Source organism: Oncorhynchus gorbuscha, linkage group LG03 (genome assembly GCF_021184085.1).
Source record: "Oncorhynchus gorbuscha isolate QuinsamMale2020 ecotype Even-year linkage group LG03, OgorEven_v1.0, whole genome shotgun sequence".
In the NCBI taxonomy this organism is placed as follows: Eukaryota; Metazoa; Chordata; class Actinopteri; order Salmoniformes; family Salmonidae; genus Oncorhynchus; species Oncorhynchus gorbuscha.
Window position 1 is genome coordinate 87,915,972 of NC_060175.1, and position 21,998 is coordinate 87,937,969.

At 43.5% G+C, this 21,998-nt stretch overlaps 1 protein-coding gene and 1 non-coding gene across 5 annotated transcripts in view; one reads left to right on the forward strand and one right to left on the reverse strand.

Moving 5' to 3' along the window:
- LOC124032151 (diacylglycerol kinase beta-like) overlaps positions 1–21,998 on the reverse strand; it is a 57,966-nt gene that overhangs the window by 15,661 nt on the left and 20,307 nt on the right. For 3 of the 4 annotated variants that reach the window (XM_046344296.1, XM_046344298.1, XM_046344299.1), the window contains exons 7-19: positions 17,805–17,879; positions 17,536–17,652; positions 15,489–15,606; positions 15,031–15,119; positions 14,736–14,855; positions 10,953–11,051; positions 10,599–10,685; positions 7,968–8,041; positions 7,785–7,859; positions 4,016–4,101; positions 2,951–3,040; positions 350–510; positions 93–157 (exon numbers count right to left, since the gene is read on the reverse strand). In XM_046344296.1, the coding sequence (XP_046200252.1) occupies positions 93–157; positions 350–510; positions 2,951–3,040; positions 4,016–4,101; positions 7,785–7,859; positions 7,968–8,041; positions 10,599–10,685; positions 10,953–11,051; positions 14,736–14,855; positions 15,031–15,119; positions 15,489–15,606; positions 17,536–17,652; positions 17,805–17,879 (1,256 nt within the window). The other variant, XM_046344300.1, reaches the window with a different exon arrangement.
- Positions 16,561–16,636, forward strand: trnaa-ugc. The gene has a single exon. It is a non-coding gene; the product is annotated as a tRNA-Ala (tRNA).

Genomic DNA, 21,998 nt, shown 5'->3' on the forward strand with positions numbered 1-21,998 from the left:
CGTAGGGTCGTTTACACCATGCACAAAGTCATTACACCTAAAGGTCCCCTCTGAATAACCAGACTCCAGTCCGGTTATTCAAGTTTTCTTACCTGCTATTAAATTTCTGGGGGTGTTTCTCTCTCAGCGTATGAAACCGGTGGGCAATAGAGGCATCCTGTCAACACAGAACAAGTTATGAAAAAGTTGACAAAGCATTCTGGTGTGTGCCATAACTAAGTAGCCTGGACATATCATTTTTTGCTGTCCTGCCAACTCCGATGGTCATTGCCATGTTGACGTGACAATGACCATAGGAATTGGCAAGACAGCACAAACAGATCTTGGACCATGATAGAAGTTCACTCACCACTCCAATGGAGAAGTAGTTGTTGATGATCTCATAAGGCACAGGGTCACCCATCTCCTGAGGGTCCTCTAGGATCACCTCTACATTCCAGCGGTCCATCAGCACCGGGGTGCTGCCCTCAATCTCCTTCAGGATCCGACACAGATCCGTCCCATCATAACCTATAGGGGAGAGTGGCTCAACTATATTCAGCATCACTCCATCAAGGGAACTATAGTATTCTTTCTCACAAAGATATCTACATATATTTCAGGATGTTCTGTTTCCCTGGAAATAATCAGAATTAATATTAACATAATAGTTTTGAAAATATACTTGTAAAAAAAAAAGCGGTGGTCTCTTTGCACAACTTACCCCAGGTTTGGGACAAGTTCAGCCGCGGGACTGTAAGTTAAGCCGCCTACAAATTTCTGTACTGAATGAAATATTACCACTACATTTTTCAAACCATTTCTATCTTTATTTCCCAAACACAATAACATTTGTTTTTTTGTCTTTTAATATTTTGAAGCATCTTTTAACACACACCTAAAAAACATGCCTAACAAACACTTAGTACTTAAAAAAACAAACATTTTTAACACAAGCCAAGCCCTATTGTTACCTAATTTCCAGCGATAATGCAATGCATTACACCTGGGAAGAAAACACTTCAATTTGCTCAACTTAAACAAACATTGACTATATTAGCCCACACAGCTACAGTTGAAGTCGGAAGTTTACATACACTTTAGCCAAATATATTTAAACTTCGTTTTTCACAATTCCTGAGATTTAATCCTAGTAAAAATTCCCTGTCTTAGGTCAGTTAGGATCACCACTTTATTTTAAGAATGTGAAATGTCAGAATAATAGTAGAGAGAATCATTTATTTCAGCTTTTATTTCTTTCATCACATTCCCAGTGGGTCAGAAGTTTACATACACTCAATTAGTATTTGGTATCATTGCCTTTAAATTGTTTAACTTGGCTCAAACGCTTTAGGTAGCCTTCCACAAGCTTCCCGCAATAAGTTGTGTGAATTTTGTCCCATTCCTCCTGACAGAGCTGGTGTAACTGAGTCAGGTTTGTAGGCCTCCTTGCACGCAGACACTTTTTCAGTTCTGCCCACAGATTTTCTATAGGATTGAGGTCAGGGCTTTGTGATGGCCACTCCAATACCTTGACTTTGTTGTCCTTAAGCCATTTTGTCACAACTTTAGAAGTATGCTTGGGGTCATTGTCCATTTGGAAGACCTATTTGTGACCAAGCTTTAACTTCCTGACTGATGACTTGAGATGTTGCTTCAATATATCCACACAATTTATTCTTCCTCATGATGCCATCCATTTTGTGAAGTGCACCAGCCCCTCCTGCAGTAAAGAACCCCCACAACATGATGCTGCCACCCCGTGCTTCACAGTTGGGATGGTGTTCTTCGGCTTGCAAGCCTCCTCCTTTTTCCTTCAAACATCAAGATGGTCATTATGGCCAAACAGTTCTATTTTTGTTTCATCAGACCAGAGGACATTTCTCCAAATAGTACAACATTTTTCCCCATGTGCAGTTGCAAATCATAGTCTGGCTTATGTTGATATAGGACTAGGTTTACTAGGGATAAATATACTTTTGTACCTGTTTCCTCCAGCATCTTCACAAGGCCCTTTGCTGTTGTTCTGGGATTGATTTACACTTTTTGCACCAAAGTACGTTCATCTCTAGGAGACAGAACGCGTCTCCTTCCTGAGCGGTAAAGATGGTGCGTGGTCCCATTGTGTTTATACTTGTGTACTATTGTTCATATAGATGAACGTGGTACCTTCAGGCATTTGGAAATTGCTCCGAAGGATGAACCAGACTTGTGGAGGTCTGCACATTTTTTTCTGAGGTCTTGGCAGATTTATTTTGATTTTCCCATGATGTCAAGCAAAGAGGCACTGAGTTTGAAGGTAGGCCTTGAAATACATCCACAGGTACACCTCCAATTGACTCAAATGATGTCAATTAGCCTATCAGATGCTTCTAAAGCCATTACATAACCTTCTGGAATGTTTCAAGCTGTTTAAAGGCTCAGTCAACTTAGTGTATGTAAACTTCTGACCCACTGGAATTGTGATACAGATACATTGCAATAAGTGAAATAATCAGTCTGTAAACAATTGTTGGAAAAATGACTTGTGTCATGCACAAAGTAGATGTCCTAACCGACTTGCCAAAACTATAGTTTGTTATAACAAGACATTTGTGGAATGGTTGAATAACTAGTTTTAATGACTTCAACCTTACATGGATGCACTTTCATGCTAGGTTTAGGACCTCATAATGAAGCTTACATAGACCCAAACTGATGTATAGAACAATCTTAAAATAATATTATTTGGTTTAGATACGAACATCATGAAACCTCTTACAACATTTTTTTTACCTAACTTGCTTACCACTTTTCCCATGTGGTTTCTTCCTTCACAATGATGACCTTTTCCTAAATGTTTAGTTAAATTATACATTTTGTGTATGGATTCCTATAAACAAGGGTGGCTCAACTTACCCGTTTGGCTAAACTTACTCCGTGATACAGGAAACATGATATGTGAACAAAGACAAAAGACAACCCTTCTCACCTCCTCCCCATCTAAGACAACGTGCAAGGTCATTTCCTGTGCCCAGGGGTAACACAGCCACAGGTGGCCGCACTTGAAGTTTGGCTTTTTCTGATTGCACCAGAAGGGGAGAAAGAGAGATCATCAGCATTACTCATGTCTAGGTTACTACATGGAATCCATTTCTGTAACATGTTTGGTAAGAAAATTAATCGTTTTTACTCATATACTAAAGTTGACTTGTCTATTGGCATGTACACTCAGTGGCCAGTTTATGGTACAAGCATCTAGTCCTGGGTCGGATCCCCCTTTGCCTCCAGAACAGCCTGATTTATTTCGGGGCATGACCACTTTCTCCACACCATTACACTACTGCCAACAGTCAGTATCGTTGACACCAGGCAGGATGGGGCCATGGACCCGTGCTGTTTACACTAAATCCTGACTGCCATCAGCATGACGGAACAGGAACCGGATTCGTCGGACCTGGCAATGTTTTTCCACTACTCAATTGTTCAGTGTTGGTGATCACAGCCACTTCTTGTTTTTAGCGGTTAGGATTGGAACATAGTGTGGTCATCTGCTGCAATAACCCATCTGTGACAAGGCCCGACGAGTTGTGCATTCCGAGATGCTGTTGTGACCCACCGGTCAGCTTGCACGATTCTTACCATTCTCCTTCGACCTCTCATCAATGAGCTGTTTTCTTCCACAGGACTGCCGCTGACGGGATGTTTTTTGTTCGTCAACATTTTGTCCGTCAACATTTTCGGCAAACCCTAGACACTGTTGTGCGTGAAAAGGCCCAGAAGAGTGGCCGTTTCTGAGATACTAGAACCGGCACGCCTGGCATCAACAATCATACCACGTTCAAAGTCACTTAGGTCACTCGTTTTTTCCCATTCTAATGTTCAATCGAACAGTAATTGTATGCCTCGAGGCCTGTCTGCCTGCTTTATTTTGCAAGCCACAGCCACGTGACTCACTGTAGGAGCGAACCATTTTCCTGAACGGGGAGGTGTACCTAATAAACTGTCCACTGAGTGTGTAGTACATGGTCTACCAATATTGTGGACTGGACCCCACCTATGGCATCAAGTATCCAGCCCACAGTGCCGTCCCCTCCGCAAACCAATATCCTGTAATCCTTCAGATTTCTGAAGAAGCACAGCCTGAAACACAGAGTGTGTATTATGTTGGGGGTGCAGTACAAGATCTAACAGTGACGTTCAGATGGTTATGACATCTCAGAGAGAAATAAGCTGTTCAAGTTTACTTGAAGTATGAGTGTACAAAGTGGTCAGTCAACAGTGTAAAAAAAGAAGAAAGAAGGCGCTATTTATATTTATTATTTCTAAACATAATTTTTAAACCAAAAGTAGGGGAATCTATCAGATATAAAAATGCTGAACAAAGTCTTCCAAACATGGAGATCAACTATGGTTAACACCACGGTTGTGATGATAAGTTTATAACAAAAAGGTTCAACATAAAAAGATTAGTGAAGAGAGGATCTGCATTGCTTGCTGTTTGGGGTTTTAGGCTGGGTTTCTGTACAACACTTTGAGATATCAGCTGATGTACGAAGGGCTATATAAATACATTTGATTTGATTTGATCTGAAAAACAATGATCAGTCAATGGGAAATATCACTAACTTGGGAAAAGTATTTATTTTTAGGCCAATATCGGTATAAATGTAATAATTTTACAACTGCGACCTGGCCAACAACACAGAGTTACACATAAACGTACAGTCAATAACACAATAGAAAATATGTGTACAGTGTGTGCAAATGTAGAAGAGGAGGGAAGTAAGGCAATAAATAGGCCATAGAAGTGAAAAATAATTCTAATTTAGCATTAACACTGGAGTGACAGATGTGCAGATGACGATGTGCAAGTAGAGATACTGGTGTGCAAAAGAGCAAGAGGATAAATAACAATATGAGGATGAGGTAGTTGGGTGTGCTATTTACAGATTGGCTGTGTATAGGTACAGTAATATAGGTAATATGCTGATGCTCTGATGCTTAGAGAGGGCGATATAAGACTCCAGCTTCAGTGCTTTTTGCAATTCGTTCAAGACATTGGCAGCAGAGAACTGGAAGGAAAGGCGGCCAAAGAAAGTGTTGGCTTTGGGGATGGCCAGTGAAATATACCTGCTGGAGCACATGCTACAGGTGGGTGCTGCTATGGTGACCAGTGAGCTGAGATAAGGCGGGGCTTTACCTAGCAAAGTTTTATAGATGGACCTGGAGCCAGTGGGTTTGGCGATGAATATGTAGTGAGGACCAGCCAACGAGAGCATACAGGTCGCAGTGGTGGGTAGTATATGGGGCTTTGGTGGCAAAATGGGTGGCATTGTGATATACTACATCCAGTTTGCTGAGTAGAGTGTTGGAGGCTATTTTGTAAATTACATCGCTGAAGTCAAGGATTGGTAGCATAGTCAGTTTTACGAGGGTATGTTTGGCATCATGAATGAAGGAGGCTTTGTTGTGAAATAGGAAGCCGATTCTAGATTTAATATTGGTTGGAGATGCTTAATATGAGTAAAAGTCAAGGCCATGTCAGTCAAGGCGATGCCTTGATTTTCAGGAGACTGACATAGTTTCACTTCTGTTGGGAAGTAGAAGGGAGACCAGCATTTCTCATCTCCACAGTTTTGGCTATTCTATTCTGGACACATCATCATATTCTGACTGTGTTAAACCTGCCGCTGCATCATGTCATTAACAGTCAAGGCCATGTCACTGACTACACTGAGCAGGCTGGAGCTGTTGGGCAGCCCTTGGCACATTGACTGTAGTGTTTTCAGCTTCCCATAAGGTGCGAGTGGATGATGATACTTTGCGTTTTCTTTGTGTGAGTGTTTCTGATAGGGGGTCATTATTCTCCAAAATGAGGGAGAACGTTGCACTAATGCCGGGGCCCAACGGTGGTGAAACTGATGAAGCGTCAGGTAGTGTCAGTGGGACTGGAGTCACCAAATCAGGAGTAACCGAAGACCCTCCAAGAGATGGGGGAGATGAAGTGATACAATTAATGCAATGCAAAATCCCATATCTAGCGTAATAAAACTAAAGTCATGTTTTTAACACAACTCACCCTCAGATTTCACAACAGGGACTGATGTTTCTGTCACAAAGGGACATTCCTCTTGCCTGACAACTCAACCTGAATTGAATTCTGCTGCTCTATCGTTACATGCATTCAGTCTAAACTGCCAACCTAGAAGTCCTTTGACTTCAAAATGAGGGGCATTGTACAAAACATATTCATCAGCGATTGGATCGTAAAATTTAACCCGAGTATCAAAGTTGATAATGCCATCATGTAGGCCGGCTCTGGCCTAACCAATCGTTTTTTCGGACCAATCAGAATGGTCAGAATGTGTTTGCATTCTAGAAATCGTCAGGGAGGGAGGCAAATCCAGACTCATCACGGAGAAGAAACATCAGTTGGCTGGAGCGGTGTGGATGAGTAGCCAGGCAAGCATTCCTCTTCTGTCTTCACAATGATTGGCTGTTGCTGCTCTGCCTCAATCTGTGGAGGAGGTATCTGATCTTTCGAAAGGTCTACAACTGAATGTCCTACAGCAGTACAGTGCAGTACAGCATTGTCCGCCAATCCTCCTTTATTCTTTCTAGCTCCGAGTCTCTCTGGGCATCTATGCTTCACCCCGCTTACATGGCCGTGGGAAATAGGGGTGCTGAGGGTGCTGCAGCACCCCATGATAAATGTAAATAAAATAAATATCTAATATATATACTTTAAAGTGAACTACACCTTTATTACACGTCAATAGCACCCCCAACCCAAAAACATCTTCCCACGGCCATGGTCGCTTACTGTTCGTCTAGTGCCCCCCACTGCATTGATTTTCTGTGTAATGGCAAAAATGTGCTGCCTTACTTTCACCACTCCCTGTATTTACCATGTGCAACATATTTTTGTGGCGCATGACCTCCCTGTTCATCACTTTCCCTTTCGCTGAAATTATTTTTCCGTCTGTGTTTGTCTGCTTTCTTTTGAACACACAGAGCTGCATTGCCTCGCATTTTTGACAGCCTGCGACTGAGCGTAATTTGACCAGAATCCATCAAATTTATTGGGGAATTTATTTGTGAAACTTTAACGCGAGATACTGTAGTAAAACTATTTACTTTTTTCCCAACTGCCACCAGTTTGGTGGAAAAACAAACATTAACATAGTAAAATGTTTTACAGCTTTGTCACTCTATTTTTTATTTTAAAATGATCTTATTTGATTATTTATATATATTACATGTGATAAGGCCACAGACAGCCAGAGGTAATTACAGATACCTGTGATCATCTAAAGTACCAACAAAAAAAACACTGTAGCTCAGTTGGTAGAGCATGGCGCTAACGAGGGTGTCATCCCCGGGACCACCCATGAATGTATGCACACATGACTGTAAGTCCGTCTGCTAAATTGCATATATTATTATATTATTATTATCATCTGATAAAATTCCCATTAAAAACGTGAACGTTTTCTGGTAAACTTTGAACGTTTCCAGTAATATACCCTCCCTTTGCAACCATTTTATTGGTTTATTTCCAACTATCCCAATACCATTGCATATTCAAGCAGTAAATAAGAGAACTGGTAATGAATTTGTATTAAAGCCCAGATACACACACAATAACAAATCTCAGACTCCTCAAAATGTAAAATGTCTTAAATGTAATTTTCGAGATTTAAAGCTGCTAAATACACCCCAGTTGTCCAATTAGTGATGCAGGTAAAACAGAGTGCAGTTTTTCATTTTATACTAATAGTGGTCTATACATCATATGCAGTTATCCATATGGGAAACCTTACCCTGGTCCAGGTCCACCATTGGATAGGTTATACACCTGCAGTGGATTCAGCAAATACTGGAATTTACGCAGAACTCTGAAATGAATAAAATAGGACTTGAAATGGTAAAATAGAAACATTGACATTGTTTATTATTCAACCATAAATGCCCATTTGTGTAGGAGTGTTCACTTGTAGCATCACCTCTCTCCCTGCTTGCCTCCACTTTTAGGGTTCACAAACACTAAAAGAGGATGAGTGTCTGGGACCGGATCAATCTGATCAGAGATAAATAGTTCAAAGATTACAGCAGTTTCACAAATGGATACAATGATATTGTCAGTATATTCAGTCTATATTGTCAGTATATTCAGATAACATATACAGTGGGGCAAAAAAGTATTTAGTCAGCCACCAATTGTGCAAGTTCTCCCACTTAAAAAGATGAGAGAGGCCTGTAATTTTCATCATAGATACACTTCAACTAAGACAGACAAAATTAGGGGGAAAAATCCAGAAAATCACATTGTAGGATTTTTAATGAATTTATTTGCAAATTATGGTGGAAAATAAGTATTTGGTCACCTACAAACAAGCAAGATTTCTGGCTCTCACAGACCTGTAACTTCTTCTTTAAGAGGCTCCTCTGTCCTCCACTCGCTACCTGTATTAATGGCACCTGTTTGAACTTGTTATCAGTATAATCAAATTTATTTATATAGCCCTTCGTACATCAGCTGATATCTCAAAGTGCTGTACAGAAACCCAGCCTAAAACCCCAAACAGCAAGCAATGCAGGTGTAGAAGCACGGTGGCTAGGAAAAACTCCCTAGAAAGGCGAAAACCTAGGAAGAAACCTAGAGAGGAACCAGGCTATGTGGGGTGGCCAGTCCTCTTCTGGCTGTGCCGGGTGGAGATTATAACAGAACATGGCCAAGATGTTCAAATGTTCATAAATGACCAGCATGGTCGAATAATAACAAGGCAGAACAGTTGAAACTGGAGCAGCAGCACAGTCAGGTGGACTGGGGACAGCAAGGAGTCATCATGTCAGGTAGTCCTGGGGCACGGTCCTAGGGCTCAGGTCCTCCGAGAGAGAGAAAGAAAGAGAGAATTAGAGAGCATATGTGGGGTGGCCCGTCCTCTTCTGGCTGTGCCGGTGTAGATTATAACAGAACATGGCCAAGATGTTCAAATGTTCATAAATGACCAGCATGGTCGAATAATAGTAAGGCAGAACAGTTGAAATTGGAGCAGCAGCATGGCCAGGTGGACTGGGGACAGCAAGGAGTCATCATGTCAGGTAGTCCTGGGGCATGGTCCTAGGGCTCAGGTCAGTTGAAACTGGAGCAGCAGCATGGCCAGGTGGACTGGGGACAGCAAGGAGTCATCATGTAAAAGACACCTGTCCACACCCTCAAACAGTCACACTCCAAACTCCACTATGGCCAAGACCAAAGAGCTGTCAAAGGACACCAGAAACAAAATTGTAGACCTGCACCAGGCTGGGAAGACTGAAACTGCAATAGGTAAGCAGCTTGGTTTGAAGAAATCAATGGTGGGAGCAATTATTAGGAAATGGAAGACATACAAGACCACTGATAATCTCCCTCAATCTGGGGCTCCACGCAAGATCTCACCCCGTGGGGTCAAAATGAGAACGGTGAGCAAAAATCCCAGAACCACATGGGTGGACCTAGTGAATGACCTGCAGAGAGCTGGGACCGAAGTAACAAAGCCTTACATCAGTAACACACTACACCACCAGGAACTCAAATCCTGCAGTGCCAGACGTGTCCCCCTGCTTAAGCCAGTACATGTCCAGGCCCGTCTGAAGTTCGCTAGAGAGCATTTGGATGATCCAGAAGAAGATTGGGAGAATGTCATATGGTCAGATGAAACCAAAATAGAACTTTTTGGTAAAAACTCAACTCGTCGTGTTTGGAGAACAAAGAATGCCGAGTTGCATCCAAAGAACACCATACCTACTGTGAAGCATGGGGGTGGAAACATCATGCTTTGGGGCTGTTTTTCTGCAAAGGGACCAGGACGACTGATCCGTGTATAGGAAAGAATGAATGGGGCCATGTATCGTGAGATTTTGAGTGAAAACCTCCATCAGCAAGGGCATTGAAGATGGAATGTGGCTGGGTCTTTCAGCATGACAATGATCCCAAACACACCGCCCGGGCAACGAAGGAGTCGCTTCATAAGAAGCATTTCAAGGTCCTGGAGTGGCCTAGCCAGTCTCCAGATCTCAAACCCATAGAAAATCTTTGGAGGGAGTTCAAAGTCTGTGTTGCCCAGCAACAGCTCCATAACATCACAGCTCTAGAGGAGATCTGCATGGAGGAATGGGCCAAAATACCAGCAACAGTGTGTGAAAACCTTGTGAATACTTACAGAAAACTTTTGACCTCTGTCATTACCAACAAAGGGTATATAACAAAGTATTTAGATAAACTTTTGTTATTGACCAAATACTTATTTTCCACCATAATTTGCATATAAATTCATTTAAAAATCCTACCATGTGATTTTCTGGATTTCTTTTCCTCTCATTTTGTCTGTCATAGTTGAAGAGTACCTATGATGAAAATTACAGGCCTCTCTCATCTTTTTAAGTGGGAGAACTTGCACAATTGGTGGCTGACTAAATACTTTTTTGCCCCACTGTAGTCTAAATGGAATATGGCTGTGAGGCACTTCTTAGTGACAGTTCTCTAGACTCTAAACAAGGTAAAATAGTTAGACACGGTTGCTTATTTACTCACACCAGTTACTAACCTGCAGTCCTGTAATAGGGAAAGGCCTAGACAGGGTACTAGTACGTACCTGAAGCACCTTTCCGTCAGGAGTGGTGTTGTGGTCACTGTCGCCGGCTGAGCTCGAGGAGCCATTCTTCATGCTGTTAGGCTTCTCCTGATGGGGTGAAGAGAGAGATGAACAGTCAACTTAGCAAATCCAGAGATCATATAAAACAACAAGCAATAACCGAATAATAGTCAAATACAGATGTATTGTTTCTCAAACTAGACATCTTAGCTATCCTACTATTACCATTGCATGTGAGTGAATGTTAAGAGAATAAAAAAAGTAATTTCACTAAGTTGAGGTTCCTTAAAATATATCCTTATGTGAGCTTTACAGTATTAGACACCTGTCATAGGGCAGTAGGTTATCCTGTACCTTCATAACAGGGTAGATGGCCCAAGGGGGGAGGATATGGTCTCTGAGAGTTCCACAGTTACAGTCGGAGGGCTCCTGGGAGGCACAGTCATCATGGCGCTGGAATAAAGTAACAGCCAGTGATATCTGTTATCAAATTATTCATTTATAAAGCTAACCACATTTGATTTATAAAGCATTTTTATATCAAAGTAGTCACAAAGTGCTGTATTGTTCACAGACATACAAGACCAGTCAAAAGTCTGGACACACCTACTCCTTCAAGGGTTTTTCTTTATATTGACTATTTTCTACATTGTAGAGTAATAATGAATCAAATCAAATGTTATTAGTCACATGCGTTGAATACAACAGTGAGATGCTTACTACAAGCCCTTAAACGACAGTGCAGTTTTAAAAAATATGGATAAGAATAAGAGATAAAAGTAACAGAGTCAATGTGCGGGGCACTGGTTAGTTGAAGTAGTATAAGTCGGAAGTTTACTTACACCTTAGCCAAATACATTTAAACTCAGTTTCACAATTCCTGACATTTAATCCTAGTAAAAATTCCATCTTAGGTCAGTTAGGATCACCACTTTCTTTTTTAAGAATGTGAAATGTCAGAATAATAGTAGAGAGAATGATTTATTGATTCATCACATTCCTAGAAGTTTACATACACTCAATTAGTATTTGGTAGCATTGCCATTAAATTGTTAAACTTGGGTCAAACGTTTCGGGTAGCCTTCCACAAGCCTCCCACAATAAGTTGTGGTGAATTTTGGCCCACTCCTCCTGACAGAGCTGGTGTAACTGAGTCAGGTTTGTAGGCCTCCTTGCACGCACACTCTTTTTCAGTTCTGCCCACAAATTTTCTATAGGATTGAGGTCAGGGATTTGTGATGGCCACTCCAATACCTTGACTTTGTTGCCCTTAAGCCATTTTGCCACAACTTTAGAAGTATGCTTGGGGTCATTGTCCATTTGGAAGACCCATTTGTGACCAAGCTTTAACATCCTGAATGATGTCTTGAGATGTTGCTTCAATATATCCACACAATTTATTCTTCCTCATGATTCCATCCATTTTGTGAAGTCAACCAGTCCCTCCTGCAGCAAAGCACCCCCACAACATGATGCTGCCACCCCCGTGCTTCACGGTTGGAGTATTGCCCTTCGGCTTGCAAGCCTCCCCCTTTTTCCTCCAAACATAATGATGGTCATTATGGCCAAACAGTTTTATTTTTGTTTCATCAGACCAGAGGATTTATCATTTATCATTTATCCAAAAAGTGCAGTGGCGGTTTTGGAGCAGTGGCTTCTTCCTTTCTGAGCGGCCTTTCAGGTTATGTCGATATAGGACTCGTTCTACTATGAATATAGATACTTTGTACCTGTTTCCTCCAGCATCTTCACAATGTCCTTTGCTGTTGTTCTGGGATTTATTTGCACTTTTCGCACCAAAGTACATTCATCTCTAGGAGAGAGAAAGTATCTTCCTCCTGATGCCCCCACGGTCCCATGGTGTTTAAACTTGCGTACTATTGTTTGTACAGATGAACGTGGTACCTTCAGGCATTTGGAAATTGCTCCCAAGGATGAACCAGACCAGTTTTAATGACTCCAACCTAAGTGTACGTAAACTTCTATTGTGCCTTGCGGTCAGAGGCCGAGCAGTTGCCATACCAGGCAGTGATGCATCCAGTCAAGATGCTCTCGATGGTGCAGCTGTAGAACCTTTTGAGGATCTGAGGACACATGCCAAATATTTTCAGTCCCCTGAGGGGGGACAGGTTTTGTCGTGCCTGCTTCACGACTGTCATGGTGTGCTTGGACCATTTTAGTTTGTTGGTAATGTGGACACCAAAGAACTTGAAGCTCTCAACCTGCTCCACTGCAGCCCCGTCAATGAGAATGGGGGCGTGCTCAGTCCTCTTTTTCCTGTAGTCCACAATCATCTACTTTGTCTTGACCACGTTGAGGGAGAAGTTATTGTCCTGGCACCACACGGCCAGGTCTCTGACCTCCTCCATATAGGCTGTCTCGTTGTTGTCGGTGATCAGGCCTACCACTGTTGTCTCATTGGCAAATTTAATGATAGTGTTGGAGTCGTGCCTGGCCTTGCAGTCATGAGTGAACAGGGAGTACAGGACGGGGCAGAGCACACACCCCTGAGGGGCCCATGTGTTGAGGATCAGCGTGGCGGACGTGTTGTTACCTACCCTTACCACCTGGGGGCAGCCCATCAGGAAGTCCAGGATCCAGTTGCAAAGAGAGGTGTTCTGTCCCAGGGTCCTTAGCTTATTTATTAGCATTGAGGGCACTATGGTATTGAACGCCGAGCTTTATGCAATGAATAGCTTTCTCACATAGGTGTTCCTTTTGCCCAGGTGGGAAAGGGCACTGTGGAGTGCAATAGAGACTACATCATCTGTGGATCTGTTGGGGCGGTATGCAAATTGGAGTGGGTCTAGGGTTTCTGGGATGATGGTGTTGATGTGAGCCATGACCAGCCTTTCAAAGCACTTCATGGCTACAGACGTGAGTGCTACGGGTCGGTAGTCATTAGGCAGGTTACCTTAGTGTTCTTGGGCACAGGCACTATAGCGGTCTGCTTAAAACATGTTGGTATTACAGACTCGGACAGGGAGAGGTTGAAAATTTCAGTGAAGACTTGCTAGTTGGCCAGTGCATGCTCGCAGTCCATGTCCTGGTAATCCGTCCGGCCCTGCGGCCTTGTGAATTTTGACCTGTCTAAAGGTCTTACTCACACTGGCTGCGGAGAGCGTGATCACACTTCCGGTACAGCTTGTGCTCTCATACATGTTTCAGTGTTATTTGCCTCGAAGCGAGCATAGAAGTAGTTTAGCTCGTCCGGTAGGCTTGAGTCACTGGGCAGCTCTCGGCTGTGCTTCCCTTTGTAATCTGTAATGGTTTGCTTTACTCTGCAGTCCAACTCATCCCAAACCATCTCAACTGGGTTGAGGTTGGGTGATTATGGAGTGGAGGCCAGGTAATCTGATGGAGCACTCTATCATTCTCCTTCTTGGTCAAATAGCCCTTTTAAAATATTATTTTTAAAAACAACAATTTAACTAGGCAAGTCAGTTAAGAACAAATTCTTACTTACAATGACGGCCTACCCCGGCCAAACCCAGACGATGCTGGGCCAATTGTGCGCCGACCTATGGGACCCCCAATCACAGCCAGATGTGATTGCAGTCACTGGATTTGAACCAGTGACTGCAGTGCACCTCTTGCACTGAGATGCAGTGCCTTAGACCGCTGCACCACTCGGGAGCCAACCTGGAGGTGTGTTGGTTAACTACCTCATAAAGCTGGTTGAGAGAATGCCAAGAGTGTGCAAAGCTGTCATCAAGGAAAAGGGTGCTACTTTGAAGAATCTCTAATTTGATTTGTTTAACACTTGTTTGGTTACTACATGATTCCATATGTGTTATTTTATAGTTTTGATGTCTTCACTATTATTCTACAATGTAGAAAACAGTAGAAATAAAGAAAAACCCTTGAATGAGTAGGTGTGTCCAAACTTTTGACTGGTACTGTAGATCCAGACGTAGTTACATTTACATTTACATTTAAGTCATTTAGCAGACGCTCTTATCCAGAGCGACTTACAAATTGGTTCCAGACATAGCTCTTGCAAGACCACTCCATGAACAGATTGAACAACAGATTGTTATATGTAAATATTCTGCTTGGAAGAAAAGACTGGCCTAATAACTTAAAGGGGCCTAACTCTCCCCACCACAGGGCTACTCAGGAGCCCTCCCTCATCACCATGGAGTGGCACCAGACACAGTGTTTGCCCGTCAGCCCGTGATAACTCTTGATCTTCTTCTGACACTTGTCACACTTCCCAGAGTCACAGTTCCCACTGACCCAGTCATGGGTTGGAACCTGAGGCAGGAGACACAGGCAGAGTCAGATGCAAGACTGGCATACATGCACCGGGACAAAGAGAGTGGCTTAGAAATTCACATTACAACATACACTAAGAATGAAGAGGCATTGGAAATATTAATATAATTGCAAATGGCATTGTAAAATGTTGTTTGAAAAAAAACTCTCTTACTCCCGTGTCTTTCTTAGACTTGACATAGGTCCTGGTACAGGGAGCTGGGTTTCTGTTGGCACAGCGTCCATGGACCGTGTATTTACAACCTTGAAAACAAAGACAAGTAAACAATGCGTTACGTGTCTCCATTGTGTTTTCAACTATTATTGTTATTCTCTCGTTTAATGAATCATGTTAATCAAGACAAGATATACAAGGCTGACAATTAAGTAAACAATAAACAACACCACTACAGTTATTCCTATGGAAATATGTGGGGATGTCATAGGTCATAATGGTTATCTAATGGTACATGTTAACATCATCTGATTATGAGAATGCGATTCCACTAACTTGCTTTTAATTGTAAGTTCAGGATAGGTGTCTTCCTGGTAATATTTTGTTGTTGCTTTGAGTGGATTGAGGAAGTTATGTTGTATTTCCCTCTAGTGGTGAGACCAGACAATGACACTCACAGGTGCAGCAAAGCCCCTGTTTCCTCAGTCCTAGCAGCATGCTCTGACACACGTTGCAGTAGACAGGCTTGTTGTAATTTTTCATCCTCCATAGGTGCTGCCCATCCTTCTGAGTCATCTGGGGGTAGATGGTGGGGGAGAAAACACATATTATGGTATAATAAACCAAATATAAAAACCTTGTGCTTTTTTATCTTATATGTCAAAAACTATTTTGACCATTTTTGCACACTACTAAAACAAACACTGACTCTAAGGGTAAATGTTGGATCTCATATTTGGAAAACATTATGTAAGCAATGCAACATTGATACACATTTCATTTGAATATTGTCTCATGGTTGGAGATTGGGGCTATTAGTGATGCTGTTAGCAACAAACATAAATCGCCTCTGAGATGACTCTCCTGGAATGTGTTGACTTTGTGTTGACAGTGTTGACTTTTACAGTTGGCTTTACAATGGCCTTTGCATGCCATGATCCCATCTATCAAAATATCAGAATTACGCTGAAAGGAATCTATGCTGCATAATTAAATGAGGAATGGAATGTACATTTCTACCATATTTCCATGGAATCTCCTTGGGTAAATATAAGCCCTTTCTATGCAATACTACATCAGTAACACCAATGTTTGCAACACAAGATTATACAGTAACATGGTCACAGATTGTATATGCTCTTTTCCAGATTATAGACACAAATACACAGTAAAAAAATATTTTACAAACATTGGTTTAAATGACTCATGGTGCCTCAGCTCAGAGCCAGACTTTCAGTCAGTCTATGTGTATGAAGCATAGCCCCTAAAATCAGCACATAGCAATGTGAGAGTGCTGGATGAAGGCCTCCATGATATTCTCATTGGTGGCCAGAAATAGCCTGAGGGGAAGTACCTGGCATTGTAGTAGGGGCATGAGAAAGACCAGTTTACAGTTCAGATCTTTGTAAGGCAGTCTGATAACAGACCCAAAAGTAAATTGCATGCTCAATAAGTAAGCATACCCCCTAAGATATTTTCTCAGACGCTAGTATTTCCAGATCTCAGCACTTGGGAGACAAGAGTGACAGTGGTCCCATGTGGCTCAGTTGGTAGAGCATGGCACTTGCAATGTCAGGACTGTGGGTTTGATTCCCACGGGGGACCAGTACAAATTAAAACAGATCCACTCTCTACTGTAAGTCGCTCTGGATAAGCACGTCTGCTAAATGACTCGAAATAAAATAGCACCCCCACTTTCATTGTTCTAAACATAATAACTTACTCTTTATACTGTAACAATTAATGTTTATGTTCTTCCTTTCCATTGCAGTTGCTACTAATTGATGCAGAGGGTGAGGTTAGATGGAGTTGTGAATGAGAATAATAGATAGGCTTTTCCCCACTTCCTCTAACTCACTCTGGTGGTGCAGAGATAGATGTGTATGTGAAACAGGTAACATTAGCACACATGCATGCGTGAGTCAACAAAGGGGTGGTGCACAGAGGTAAGAGCAGAAGGAGAGCAACATACAGAGTAACAGAAAGAGAGAGAGAGCAGCAATTGCAGTTCTCGACACAAACCAGTGTTTTATCTTGCCCATTCAACCTCTGAATGGCACACATACACAATCCCCCATGTCTCAACTGTCTCAAAAACTCCTTCTTTAACCATCTCCTCCCCTTCATCTACACTGATTGAAGTGGATTTAACTGGTGACATCAATAAAGGATCAGCGCTTTCACCTGGATTCACCTGGTCAGTCTATACCATAGAAAGAGCAGGTGTCCTTAATGTTTTGTACACTCAGCATATAACACAAAGAGGATGCATCATGTGTACTCCTCCCGGCCTGCACAGGAAACATTTGTTGACGCAATAAAAGGGGAAAGAATGATGGATGGTCCCTTTTCCACCTTCTGCCCCAGTGACATTGGGCAAAATGTATCAAACCATTTTTGCAACAGCAACCAGCATTTCTTATTGGAAATCCAAGTAGCCCCTCCCTGTTTCTTCCATTTTGTTCCTAATGAACACAACCCAGAAGGGGAATATGGTTCACCCACCTTCAGCCCAAGTAATACCAGCAGAGGGACGTTGTTCATTCCGCCTTCCACCCACTCATCCAGAGAGACCGTGTTACTGCTGTCTGCGTCGATGGCTGTCATCATGTCCTTCAGCACCTGAACAAACCAAAGTGCATTCTAGCTTAGCATCTAAATTAGTATTTTTGGGAGGTTTTGTTCAGCAGATATTTGTAGAATTCATTAAAATATGTATTTTCTCCTCTGATATCAGTAATTGTAAGGGACATCCCACATTTGGCCACACTTACTGGTCTCAGCTCAGACACATCCCAGTCCAGGTAATCTGCAGCGTGCATCATCTGAGCAATGATCCGGTCCACCTCCTATAGGAAGAAGAGTATTAGTTATTCTTATGAGAAGACCTGATATACATTACCAGTCAAAAGTTTGGACACCGCTACTCATTCAAGGGGTTTTCTTTATTACATTGTTAAATAATAGTGAAGATATCAAAACTATGAAATAACACACATGGAATCATGTAGCAACCAAAAAAGTGTTAAACAAATCAAAATATATTTTATATTTGAGATTCTTCAAAGTAGCCACCCTATGCCTTGATGACAGCTTTGCACACTCTTGGCATTATCTCAACCAGCTTCATGAGGTAGTCGCCTGGAATGCATTTCAATGAACAGGTGTGCCTTGTTAAAAGTTAATTTGTGGAATTTCTTTCCTTCTTAATGCATTTGAGACAATCAGTTGTGTTGTGACAAGGTCGGGGTGGTATACAGAAGATAGCCTTATTTGGTAAAAGACCAAGTCCATATTATGGCAAGAACAGAGAAATGACAGTCCATCATTAATTTAAGACATGAAGGTCAGTCAATCCGGAAAATTTCCAAAACATTGATAGTTTCTTCAAGTGCTCTCGCTAAAACCATCAAGCACTGTGATGAAACTGGCTCTCATGAGGACCGCCACAGGAAAGGAAGACCCAGAGTTACGTCTGATGCAGAGGATAAGTTCATTAGAGTTACCAGCCTCAGAAATTGCAGCCCAAATAAATTCTTCAGAGTTCAAGGAACAGACACATCTCAACATCAACTGTTCAGAGGAAATTGCGTGAATCAGGCCTTCATGGTCAAATTGCTGCAAAGAAACCACTACTAAAGGACACCAATAAGAAGAAGAGACTTGCTTGGGCCAAGAAACACGAGCAATGGACATTAGACCGTTAGAAATCTGTCCTTGAGTCCAAATTGGGGATTTTTGGTTCCAACCGCCGTGTCTTTGTGAGACGCAGACTAGGTGAACGGATGATTTACTCATGTGTGGTTCCCACCGTGAAGCATGGAGGAGGAGGTGCGATGGTGTGGGGGTGCTTTGCTGGTGACACTGTCTGTGATGTATTTAGAATTCAAGGCACACTTAACCAGCATGGCTACCACAGCATTCTGCAGCGATTGTCATGCAGGTGAAAGAGGACCCAAAAGCGACTTAACAGAAACAGAGTTTATTTAAGTCCAAACAGGGAATAACAGAAATCCTCTAGTCTGTAGAGGGGAAATAACTGGAGAAGCGGCCACAGACTGCAGGTCGCTTCGGGTAGGCGCAGGCCGTAGTTGACAGAGACACCTGCTCACACGCAGCATCTGATGAAGGCAAAAAACACGACAGGACAGGGCGATACACAATCACAGCAAAAACACGACAGGACAGGGCGAAACGCAATCACAGCATGGTGAATACTAAACAAGGAACCGACGGGACAGGAACGGAACACAAAGGAATAAATAGGGACTCTAATCAGGGGAAAGGATCGGGAACAGGTGTGGGAAGACTAAATGATGATTAGGGGAATAGGAACAGCTGGGAGCAGGAACGGAACGATAGAGAGAAGAGAGAGCGAGAGAGTGAGAGAGGGAGGGGGAGAGAGAGGGATAGAAGGAGGGAAAGAACCAAATAAGACCAGCAGAGGGAAACGAATAGAATGGGGAGCACAGGGACAAGACATGATAATAAATGACAAACATGACAGTACCCCCCACTCACCGAGCGCCTCCTGGCGCACTCGAGGAGGAATCCTGGCGGCAACGGAGGAAATCATCGATGAGTGAACGGTCCAGCACGTCCCGAGACGGAACCCAACTCCTCTCCTCAGGACCGTAACCCTCCCAATCCACTAAGTATTGGTGACCCCGTCCCCGAGAACGCATGTCCATGATCTTATGTACCTTGTAAATAGGTGCGCTCTCGACAAGGACGGGAGGGGGAGGGAAGACGAACGGGGGTGCGAAGAAAGGGCTTAACACAGGAGACATGGAAGACAGGATGGACGCGACGAAGATGTCGCGGAAGAAGCAGTCGCACAGCGACAGGATTGACGACCTGGGAGACACGGAACGGACCAATGAACCGCGGAGTCAACTTACGAGAAGCTGTCGTAAGAGGAAGGTTGCGAGTGGAAAGCCACACTCTCTGGCCGCAACAATACCTTGGACTCTTAATCCTGCGTTTATTGGCGGCTCTCACCGTCTGTGCCCTGTAACGGCAAAGTGCAGACCTCACCCTCCTCCAGGTGCGCTCACAACGTTGGACAAACGCTTGAGCGGAGGGAACGCTGGACTCGGCAAGCTGGGATGAGAACAGAGGAGGCTGGTAACCCAGACTACTCTGAAACGGAGATAACCCGGTAGCAGACGAAGGAAGCGAATTGTGAGCGTATTCTGCCCAGGGGAGCTGTTCTGCCCAAGACGCAGGGTTTCTGAAAGAAAGGCTGCGTAGTATGCGACCAATCGTCTGATTGGCCCTCTCTGCTTGACCGTTAGACTGGGGATGAAACCCGGAAGAGAGACTGACGGACGCACCAATCAAACGACAGAACTCCCTCCAAAACTGTGACGTGAATTGCGGGCCTCTGTCTGAAACGGCGTCTAACGGGAGGCCATGAATTCTGAATACATTCTCAATAATGATTTGTGCCGTCTCCTTAGCGGAAGGAAGTTTAGCGAGGGGAATGAAATGTGCCGCCTTAGAGAACCTATCGACAACCGTCAGAATCACAGTCTTCCCCGCAGACAAAGGCAGACCGGTAATGAAGTCTAAGGCAATGTGAGACCATGGTCGAGAAGGAATGGGGAGCGGTCTGAGACGACCGGCAGGAGGAGAGTTACCCGACTTAGTCTGCGCGCAGTCCGAACAAGCAGCCACGAAACGGCGCGTGTCACGCTCCTGAGTCGGCCACCAAAAGCGCTGGCGAATAGACGCAAGAGTGCCTCGAACACCGGGATGACCAGCTAACTTGGCAGAGTGAGCCCACTGAAGAACAGCCAGACGAGTGGAAACAGGAACGAAAAGGAGGTTACTAGGACAAGCGCGCGGCGACGCAGTGTGCGTGAGTGCTTGCTTAACCTGTCTTTCAATTCCCCAGACTGTTAACCCGACAACACGCCCATAAGGAAGAATCCCCTCGGGATCAGTAGAAGCCACAGAAGAACTAAACAGACGGGATAAGGCATCAGGCTTGGTGTTCTTGCTACCCGGACGGTAAGAAATCACAAACTCGAAACGAGCGAAAAACAACGCCCAACGAGCTTGACGGGCATTAAGTCGTTTGGCAGAACGGATGTACTCAAGGTTCTTATGGTCTGTCCAAACGACAAAAGGAACGGTCGCCCCCTCCAACCACTGTCGCCATTCGCCTAGGGCTAAGCGGATGGCGAGCAGTTCACGGTTACCCACATCATAGTTGCGCTCAGATGGCGACAGGCGATGAGAAAAATAAGCGCAAGGATGAACCTTATCGTCAGACTGGAAGCGCTGGGATAGAATGGCTCCCACGCCTACCTCTGAAGCGTCAACCTCGACAATGAATTGTCTAGTGACGTCAGGAGTAACGAGGATAGGAGCGGACGTAAAACGTTCTTTTAGAAGATCAAAAGCTCCCTGGGCGGAACCGGACCACTTAAAACACGTCTTGACAGAAGTAAGAGCTGTGAGAGGGGCAGCAACTTGACCGAAATTACGAATGAAACGCCGATAGAAATTAGCGAAACCTAAAAAGCGCTGCAACTCGACACGTGACCTTGGAACGGGCCAATCACTGACAGCTTGGACCTTAGCGGAATCCATCTGAATGCCTTCAGCGGAAATAACGGAACCGAGAAAAGTAACGGAGGAGACATGAAAAGAGCACTTCTCAGCCTTTACGTAGAGACAATTCTCTAAAAGGCGCTGTAGAACACGTCGAACGTGCTGAACATGAATCTCGAGTGACGGAGAAAAAATCAGGATATCGTCAAGATAGACAAAAACAAAAATGTTCAGCATGTCTCTCAGAACATCATTAACTAATGCCTGAAAAACAGCTGGCGCATTGGCGAGACCGAACGGCAGAACCCGGTACTCAAAATGCCCTAACGGAGTGTTAAACGCCGTTTTCCACTCGTCCCCCTCTCTGATGCGCACGAGATGGTAAGCGTTACGAAGGTCCAACTTAG